General features: G+C 36.8%; 1 protein-coding gene and 1 gene segment (V, D, J or C); both read right to left on the reverse strand.

Annotated features, from left to right (window-relative positions):
* Positions 1-1,390: 1,390 nt before the first annotated feature.
* Positions 1,391-6,630, reverse strand: LOC120572077 (N-lysine methyltransferase KMT5A-A-like). Of its 2 annotated transcripts, none has more exons than XR_005641348.1 (3): positions 5,364-5,607; positions 2,249-2,300; positions 1,391-1,572 (listed from the first exon to the last, which is right to left on the reverse strand). XR_005641348.1 is itself a non-coding variant. In XM_039821262.1 (3 exons), exons 1-3 carry the CDS (start codon positions 6,534-6,536, stop codon positions 2,250-2,252), a joined length of 294 nt encoding a protein of 97 aa, XP_039677196.1. In that variant the 5' UTR covers positions 6,537-6,630; the 3' UTR covers positions 2,016-2,249. The 2 variants fall into 2 exon arrangements, 1 of the variants encoding a protein (XP_039677196.1); XM_039821262.1 differs by lacking the exon at positions 1,391-1,572 and adding an exon at positions 6,478-6,630 and having other exon boundaries at positions 2,016-2,300; positions 5,364-5,547.
* A 1,746-nt stretch (positions 6,631-8,376) lies between these two features.
* On the reverse strand, positions 8,377-10,027 carry LOC120572078. The segment is given in 2 exon segments: positions 8,377-8,884; positions 9,880-10,027. A coding segment is annotated over 1 exon segment (258 nt).
* Between the last annotated feature and the right edge of the window lie 349 nt (positions 10,028-10,376).

Here is a 10,376-nt window from a genome sequence, read left to right on the forward strand (position 1 = left end):
TCTTGCATACACACCAATACAAAACTTAACTGCATCCATAATAATAACCTAAAAGTGTATACACCTGACTAGTACATTAATACTAAGGACTGTTTCTGTATACCATTTAGCCCCTGAAAAATCCATTTCTCAATGATCTTACCATAACTAGATTCTTTGAACCACTTGAAATTGTTATGCATCTAATATTAAGGATATACTAAAGGTGAGAAACCAATTTTCAAGGGAACCAAATAATGTATAACCTTGTAAGCTCAACAAAACACTGAACAGTATCCATACACAGTCCTTATAGCATACACCTGACCAGTACAAACACACAAAGGACTCGTTTCTATATACAGTCCTTATAATTTCTTATATAAAGCTATTTCTGGTGATAAAGATTCTCCTTTCAAGTCCACTTGTCCTGTTCTTGTCCAGACATGACACTTGTAATACCTGAAAATTGCTCATACAACATTAATCAGGTAAGTAATGCTTAACAAAAAATATTCTTGAGTTATATGTTTTGTGAAAAAGGTTAAAGACATTCTGAGGATCAGAGACAGAAACAGTCCTTTGTGTGTTTGAACTGGTCAGGTGTATGCACTATAAGGACTGTGTATGGATACTATTAAGTGTTTTATTGAACAGACAAGTTATAAATGATTTGGTTCCCTTGAAACTTGGTTTTTCACCTTTAGTATATTATTGTAATATTAGATGCATAACAATTTCAAGTGGATCAAAGAATCTATTTATGGTAAGATTATTGAGAATTGGATTTTCAGGGATAAATGTTATACATAAAATGTCCTTTGTGTGTATGTACTGGTCAGGTGTATACACTGTAAGGACTGTGTATGGATACTGTTAAGTTTTGTTTTGGTGTGTATGCAAATATGAATTTTTACACTGACTATCATCATTACACTACATTACAGTCTCATTTACGTATGTGAACACATACAATAATGAAATTAAAATGTGTTTTAACACAAATTGTTAATAATTTTGTTGTATTATGGCTAAAAACATAAGAAGTTATCAGTTTAGTTTCTATTGCAATACCTAACTCCTTTCTCTTGTGAGTACACATTATTTCATGGAATTCCATTTGAATTGGTCTTCTGTTAATGTCACTGTCAATTAAATTTGATAAACCATATCCACACAGGGATGATAAAAAATAGCCTGGGTTTTTAAAAGTATTGATTTAAACACAGAATTTAAGTGATTTTTTCCACTTACATTTTTGTGGCTCTAAAATTATAGAGAAATGCTGATACTACTAATAATACTAAATACCTAACAGCATATATTCAGAGTCACATTTAACAATAATCTTACTATGGAGGGATAATGTCCAAATACACTGTCCTCAAAGTGTCCACAACTGACCAGTACATGTACATTGAGGACTGTGTATCCATACCACTCCCTCAAATATCAGCATCTAGTGAAACGTCTTTGCAACCAAAAAGATCTGATGTCAATATCAACATTAAATAGAGATTAAGTCACCTTTTCAACATCTTTGAGGCTATCAGATGCCAAGACCGCATGGTAACTCTCTGCCTCAGTTGAAATCTTGTGTAGAAAAAAGGGAGAAATTATCATTAATTAACCAGTAAGGCACAGTAAGATTATGCTTGTTGATATGGAGTGAGGTAACAACGTAATTATCTAGACAGGAGTAAGATAAGGCTTCAGGTATACAGTATGTTCACATGAATATTTGTACAGCCATTCACAGAAATTGAGTCAGTTCAGCACAGTGACATCCAGTGTTAAACAAATGACTATAGTTACTGATATCTTAAAAGCTAACAATAAAATTATGAACTAACAAAATTATAGTTGATTGTGATAAGATAATAATATAATGTAGTGAAAATTTATCTTGACATGCACACCAATAAAAAACATGGTATCAATATACAGTTCTCATAGTGTATACACCTGAACAATACATGTAAACTGAAGACTGTGTATCGAAACCGTGAAATATCATCTAGTAAAAACTGCTTTGCTACTGAAAAGATTAGATGTCAATTCCAACATTCAAAATTAAGTCACCTGTTCAATATCATTCACATGAATTCTGTACAGCACAGTGGCATCCATTGTTGAACCAATGACAATAGTTATTGATATCTTGAGCTAATAATACAATTGTGTACTAAGAAGTATGTATTATATTGATGAGATGATAATGTAGGGAAATCATGATAGTGAGGTGAAAAATGTATCTTGACATACGCACCTCAACAGTATCCAATCAAAACGGCTGCTTGACCCTCTGTCTCAGTTGAAATCTTGTGTAGACAAATGAAAAAAATATCATTAAATAACCACATAACAAGATTGTGCTTGTAGATTAAGTGAGGTAACATCACAATTATCTATACAGGAGAAATTGAGTCAGTACAGCACCATGACATTGTTGCACAAGTGACTGGACAACAAATGAGTGAAGTAACTGATATCTTTAAAGCTAACAATACAATTACGTACTAAAGTAAAGATATAAATGATAATTAAATAATGATATAAATGAGATGGTAATGTAGTGTAATGATGACAGTGAGAGTAAAAATAAATCTTTGCATACACATCAATACAAAACTTAACAGTATCCATACACAGTCTTTAAAGTGTATACACCTGACTAGTACATACACACTGAAGACTGTGTATGTACAACATTTATCCCTGAAAATCCATTTTGAATAATCTTACTATGAAGTTACAGTATCTAAAAACACTGTCCCCAGAGTTTCTATATAAATGACCACTTTAGACATATTGAGGAGTTGTATCTGTACCCTCCAATATCCTGTCGAAACTGTTTAACAACTGAAAAAAATCTGATGACCATAACAACATTCCATGGACATTAAGTCACCTGTTTAACATATTTGAGGTGCATGGTGACTCTCTGCCTCAGTCAAATAACTCGCTCTTGGAGATCTTTAATGTTTCAGCTGTGTTACACAGCCTGTCAGGAAAGCCAGGAAATGTTTTCTTCACTCTGAAACATTAAACTCCATCACTACAATCCCCTAACATCAGTCACACTTGTATGTCTTATATACAATATCATATCTTATACTTGTATATTGACAACCTCACAGATGGATGCGGTGGAGATGGGCTCATACATATACTAGGCTACACGCAGCGGACCGCTGTGGACTTGTCTTGGTCGCCCGGACACGCAAGGACTTAAAAAAAGGCTGCATGGGTCTACGTCAAGTCAATACAGACATTACATACAATAACACTGTGTAATGCCGATGACCTGCCGATGTGCGTTCAACCTGTGCTGTACTCGTTCATAATGAATCAGCCGTCACTCTGTGAGTAGAGAATTTAGTCTGTAGTGTAGTTCAGACCAGGCGCGTAGGCAGTAATGGGCCAGGGCAGCACTGGCCCGCCCACTTTACTCACTGGCCCGTCCAGCCAAGTTTGATCAAAATACGTTTTGTTATGAAAAATATTCAAATGAAAAAAAGCAATAATAACAGAACTAGCTAGTTGTGTGTGTTTATTGTGTATTTTCTTCTGATTAAAACAAAACTGTTTAAACCATACAATCAAACAATTACCGTACATCAAACGCCTTCGGAACGTAGTTGGTTGCTACGGTAACAACAGCAACAGCCTTCAGCAGCTAACGTTAGCTAGCTGGCTTTAGACAATGTACCATGGATGTGTTAAGCAATGTACTGTTAAAAGTTACCGCGACAACAATGGCTTCTCTTTAAAGTGGTATGGACAGTTTTCTTTGATGGAATACAGTGGAAATAAGGACAAGCTCTTCTGCAGCATGTGCAGATATTTCCCCAGTGGAGCTGATAGCCCTCATCAGCCAGAGAGGAGTGTGTTTGAGTGCTATATGGCCCTCACAGAGGTAACTTTAAGTAAAATGTCTTTCTTGCTTCTTGTGTTATTAATTAAGTAACCTAACCTAGTGACGTTCCTATTTAGTAAGAAATGATTAACACTGATGATGGCTTCTATCTGAAACGCGTTTGTGTTTTGCCCGCATAAGAGAACTTATCTGTGAGTGACGTCGTTTTGAGTTTTCTTTGATCCTCTCACTGCCGTGGACTCGATACACTTGTCTAAGATTTGGCGCTTTGCTGACCACTTTTCATTATATCTTTCATAATTTAAACAATGCTTGGCTGGAAGTTTTCAGTCTTTGATTTTCTTTTACTGCTGGTAGCTGCTCATGATCTGACCATATAGTCCTGAAGCAACAATGTTGTTGCATTGTTCCATGTGCGATTTCTGTCTGATGTAGGCTATTCTATGTCTATGCAGTAACGCCTTCTCTGCTGTTTGGGTTCATGTTTAGTTGCCACTTTGTGCAATAAAATGGTTCATTTTATAACAGTGCTGTGCAGAGCCAATGCTGCTGGTTCTGCCGGTGCAAATATATCTTAGCCTGAATATGTTACAATCTACAGGTTTTTATCTATATTTTTGTGTACAAACTTTTTAAACTGAGTTTTGTTGGTTGAGCATATTGTAGACAGTACTATTATTGCTGTTGTAATGCAGTATATGTTGGAAGGTAAAATCGTTTTTCAGTTAGTCCTTTTTGCTACTTTGTCTTTTGAATATGGCCCACTCACTTTTGTACTGGCCCGGCCAAAATACTATTTCTGCCTACGCCCCTGCTTCAGACACTTCACTAATAAACCAGAGATTGGCTTTATGGTCAAGATAGTTTTTGTATGATTAACTTCAGTCTCTGCCAGAGACGTATGCTTTTACAAGTAACGTAAAAGTAACGTGTAACATAAAAAGTTACTTTCCATAGGCAGTTACTAAGTAAAGTAACGGATTACTTTTTTAAGAAGTAACGAGTACTGCCCACTGCTCCCCTTGTTTTATACATTGGAGAAAGTGAAAGACTTACACTGGTCAAAGAGGAAAACTGCTGCGTAATAGTGTTTAGACTGCTCTAACACAGAGTTGGCTCATTTCAATCGCCAAAAACCAATTAATTTAACGCTAATGTTAACAGGAATGTTGGATTAGTTATTTCTGAAATTTGGTTTGTGTTTGTTTACTTATTACTAGTGCCTATCAACAAACAAATTTTGTAATTTGGTGGGGATAAATTGTGGGGAAAAAGAGCACTACCTCATGGGCTGGGCCACTGCACTGACTGCACTGCATTACAGACAGGAGTCAAACGTCACTTTCATTAAATGAAAATTAAGTGTAGGTCAAGCTGAAATGCACAAATAATTCAACAACTGTGTGTTAAAGATAACAGAGAGTTCACAATCCAACTTGTTTGCTGAGAGAGTGATTTGCACTCAAACAATCTAAACATCTCTGTAACAAATTTCTTTCTGTACCTTTGATCTCCATGGCCAGTCATCATTGTAGGTGATCTCTTCCCCTGGCCTGATGTCCTTGATGGCAAGCAAACAGAGATGAGGCTGTCCTTCAACAGTGATTGTCCTAATTCTGCTGTTTGGTTCTATATTGTCGTCATTGACAAGTCTCCCTAAGGAGTCATCCTCTTTTGCTGCATCAACACTGAAAGGCAAAAAAATAGAATTACAAAATGTAAAAGTAGAATGAAATGAAAGAATCACATTATGCTGAATGAATAAATAAATCACCACCACAACAATAACTACTACTACAACTACTAAAATTGAGTTTGCTGCCTCTTCCTTAGGTCTAATCTTCACTCTCTGTGGCCTCACTACAGACATGCTGAAGACAATTCTCACTTTAGTAAAGATAGAGAAATAAAATCTTAACATTTGAACAGTCAGTTTGTTACCTAACTTATTGCAGACATATTTATGGTTGACTTTGTCTTTAAAAGTACAGCCTGTATAGGAAATGTACCAAACAAATAAATAAGCAACACAAATAAACTTGCCTTGCCTTACTAGTAAGACATGCCGGTTTCTCCCTCAACAAAATAAAACTTTGGAGCATTATTTATCCCTCTTCCTGACAATCTGTCATGACATAGTGCAGTACCTAATGCACCAATGAATGCATTAGGTTGTCTAGCTAGTTTCATATGAGAGAACTATCTTCATGCTACATTAAATATTGGGCCCACTACAGCCTCTGAAAGACAGTAATGCTAGCTGAAATCATAGTGGGTCTCAGAGGGTTAACTCATATGAAATCCTTGCCCAGGCTGTTAGTTTAAGATTTGATTTTGTGTTAAACACAAACTTTCCAACTAGAAACATTTACCCGAGATAAACACTGTCCAAACTAAGCAAGCGTTAGCATTAGCTAGCGTTAGCTAGCGCTAGCTAGCGTTAGCGTTAGCTAGCGTACGTTAGCTAGCGTTAGCTAGCGTTAGCTAGCTAGCGTTAGCTAAACTAATAGTGTTAGTTATCAATTGCAGGTAAAAGACCTGAGACCTAGAGACCAACATCAACATAAAGTTTGCTAAGTTTCTGGAGAAGAAATGTAGCAGTGTGTTTTGAGTCTTACCTCTTGCATCTCCACTCTTCACACATGCAGGTGCAGGTGACAATGTGCTGGCTCAGCATGATACTGTATTGTTAATTGTAGAATACACATCTTTTCTGATAAAACACATTATTATGGGGACCGTCCGGCTGACAGCCAATCAAAAGCTGTGAATTTTACATTGTTGTGAATTATTAATGAGGGGGTGCAATACCAAGACCAACCTACAGGGGCGCTGTGTCGATACACAGCTTATACACAAATTCAGATAAATGTGAACTATGGAGACTTTTGCTGAAATTTTGAATTCTAGCTTTCTATGCCTATAGAAACACTTCTACATTGTCTGAATTATGAGGACTCTGACCCTGTCCCGTTAATACAAAATGTCCCCATAGTGTGGCGTGTATTCATACGAAATGTCTCCATAAACCACATATGCACACACACACACACACACACACACACACACACACACACACACACTTCATAGTGTTCATCATGTCTCTCTCAGATTTCCTCCTAAAGTTCAAACAGTCCACCTCAACATCCTGAAAGTTTCCTCAAATCAAGAGAACAGTTCCAGTGAAGAAGAACAATCAGAACATTCAAATCACAACAACAGCAGAGTCAGCTCCACTGATGTACACACACTAACTAAATTCACTGTATATATAACATCAACATCCACACATCACATTGAATTATCTCAGGATACTAAACCTCCAAATCTGCAAAACAACAAATGTTTTCTGTGGCAAAAACACTGACGCTGTCATAAACATGATGTAATCTGGGACAAAATTCATACAGAACATGTCACTGAACAAACAGTCCGTTCATAATTCATAGTTAAACGCCCATCATAAGAGTTGTTTCTATGTAGGGAGTTATTATTTAGAAAACAGTAGACTGTACATCTTAATATATTATTTTGAGCATTGGCATCAAGGAAAAGTCCACTGCTCACTGATTTAAAGCTCTTAAACATTGTTAAGTTCCAGGCAGAGTAGAAAACTTTCTGTCTTCATGTGCTTTCCTTTTGGTTCTTAGTTTAGTCTCTCTGCTCTCTGATCCCCTTTGCTGGTTGAGCTGTGGCAGTTTAAAAACTTTCAACTTGTGTGTAGTTGGAGGTTGAGGATTTTAGGGTTAGTTGGGGTACCCTGGACATTTTACACACAGCTTTAAAGGGAAATTTCACCGCTGGAAAGCGGAATATATCTTTAAATTGGGTCACTTATGTAGTAGAAATGTGAAAAGAAAATTGAAATTGGTGCCTTCTAGGCCGAGATAAGCCAGAAAATGTGTTTTTGGCTCATATGGATGAAAGACACCAAATCCCAGAATGCACTTGCTTTGCTCTTTTGGTGGAGGAACCAGACTGGATGTTGGAAGTAAGTCAGACTTTTAAAAAACTGTCTTATTCCAGGATTTATTTATTGCTTGTTTCCTAGAAACTCAAACATACTCATTGTTGAAATAAATTACAAAATGTGATTTATCTCATGTTGTAAAATTAGTAATCATGTCTATAACATCTTTTAGTCATTTGTAGTTTGAACTGCAGATCACACTCATTTTATTTCTCTCCATGCTGGTGGTTGGATGGTTTGTTTAAATAATAATGAATATTCTTTAGAGACACTAAAAGCAAATAACAAACAGTCCTTACTATTAACACTCTTCAGTAATGAGAGATGATTGGATGATTTATCATTGAAATGATCTGACCATGAGTTTTGTTCCAAATGTTTATCATTATAGACATTGTTTTATATAATCCTATACTGTCTACCTACAGTCACCATGGAGAAATTAAGTTTGTTGAATCATTTTGTCCTCAGGATTACATAAAATCACTGACAACATAAAGAAAGATTAATAAGACACTTTGATAATAATAACACGAAAACAACTTAATTTGATGAATACGTCTTTATTATGTGGAAACACTGAAATAATATTGAAACATTTTAACAAGCTGGTAAATGTGTCTATTGAAACAGGTGAAATAAAAGCCAGAGCTAGTAGCAGAGAGCAGAGTGAGAGCAGTGTCAGAGTAAAACCAGTAGCAGAGTCCCTGCCAGTGAGTCAGCTCAGGACTGGGAACACTGGTCTCTCCTCAGTGTCTCTGAGAGCGGAGTCTGGGAGCCCTGGGTGGCCTCACAGGTCACAGAGCCCACCTTCCTCCACTGGTCTGCAGGGAGCCTCAGGGTGCTGCTCCAGCTGTAGTGGCCGTCCTTCCCCAGCACCCCGGGGCTCCTGCTCTCCTCCCAGCTACAGCTGCTGCTGCTGCCGTCCACCTTCCAGGCCAGACTCCAGTCTGAGGGGAAGCCCTTGTTGGCCAGGCACATGAGCGTGGCCTTCCCCTGCTCCAGCTCTTCACTGGAGGGGGGCAGCACCGTCAGGGTGGGGCGCACATCACCCACTGCAGAGACCGAGAGAGATCAATAAAGTTTATTCAGAATCAGAAAGGAGTTCATTTCCACAGTGAGTTGAACCAACATTGCCTTGGTGATTGGTGCATACATACACAAACACACTTTTTGAAATTTTTTGACACTTTGGGACATTTCACAACTCAAAACATCTCAGGTGAACTAAACTCCATCTGTTGGTTGCAGCAGAGGAGGCTACTCGCTCTTCTGGTGGTCCTCAGACTGGATGAAACCAGTCTACTGTAAACGTTTCACTTCCCTCTCTGAGCTCAGTAACCGTGACAACAGACAGGCATCACTGCTGAACCATGACAACAGACAGGTTTCAGCACTAAAGATAAAAAGTTTAACCGGCACCCTTTCACTGCAGTATCAGTCTCTTTTAATTTTTAAAACTAAACATTCAGAGCTTCAAAGTTCATAATATTACATATTTGATGAAGATTGTTTAAACTATCTTAAGTATTTCTTGTCTCAAGTCAAGTATTTGTTCTGTTCATGTAAGCAGGAATCATTACAGAACAGTCAGACTTCACTACTCAGACATTCCAATGAATATTGTTAACGACTGAATTACTTTTTCCAATTCATACGACTCTCAATAAAACAAGTTGCATATCTTTAAAATCATTAGTCTGAGAGAAAGATTGAGTAATACCCATGCACATTAAACATGACCCAAAGGGTCTTGCCAGAGTATTTAGAGAGAGTAACTTTTTAAAACAATATCTCTATATAGAGTAAATAAAAGCAGTTTTGTACAATAAAACAATAAGAATGTATGAACTTAAAGTTAAATGTTTTGTGCAACAAGATTATTCATTAATGTTTTTAGTCGGGTTAACGACTCTGAAGCCTTCAAGAGTTGTTACAAATATATCAAATTTCAGACATAAGACAATATATTGTAGTACACTCTGCAGCTATGAAATTCAAATAGAATAGATATAAAATCTGGGTAATTAAAATAGTTAAATGTACTTACAGTTAACATCCAGTCTGGTTCCTCCACCAAACGTGTACCACAGTGATACAAACTGATTGAGCCGTCGTACAAAAACCTCTCACTGTAGAGAGACACGGCTCTCTGACTTTGAACACAACAAACTCAACAAACACATTCCCAGTTCACCCAGTGTCTGTAATAACTGGTTATAATGTTTAACACAGATTGACACACTATGAACATGTGTTTAAGATGTTCTTTGTAAAATGTTAGACATTCACAAGTCACATTAATATCACTGTCAGTAACACAAATTGAATACTGTCTTATACATCCTGCCAAATGTAAGTAATTATCATGTTTATTGTAAATTATGATAAATTAAACATAATAACTGTTTAAATGTATCCCACTGTGATGTTGTTTGTGTGTCAGTGAATTAGTGGGAATTTACAACAATTTTGGATGGAAAATGTGTCCATCAAACTTAAACTAAATCCACATTAAAATGCTCCCTGACACATTATGAATCAATC

The sequence above is a fragment of the Perca fluviatilis genome, chromosome 13 (assembly GCF_010015445.1).
Source record: "Perca fluviatilis chromosome 13, GENO_Pfluv_1.0, whole genome shotgun sequence".
Classification (NCBI taxonomy): domain Eukaryota; kingdom Metazoa; phylum Chordata; class Actinopteri; order Perciformes; family Percidae; genus Perca; species Perca fluviatilis.

Bases quoted from the DNA above. Each gene is read 5' to 3' on its own strand.
- LOC120572077 (XM_039821262.1), bottom strand. From the start codon at position 6,536: ATGCTGAGCCAGCACATTGTCACCTGCACCTGCATGTGTGAAGAGTGG. The intron at 5,548-6,477 runs GTAAGACTCAAA...TTTGCCTTTCAG, and splicing joins GAAGAGTGGAGATGCAAGAG to TGTTGATGCAGCAAAAGAGG. The intron at 2,301-5,363 runs GTACAGAAAGAA...TGTCTACACAAG, and splicing joins ACTGGCCATGGAGATCAAAG to ATTTCAACTGAGACAGAGGG.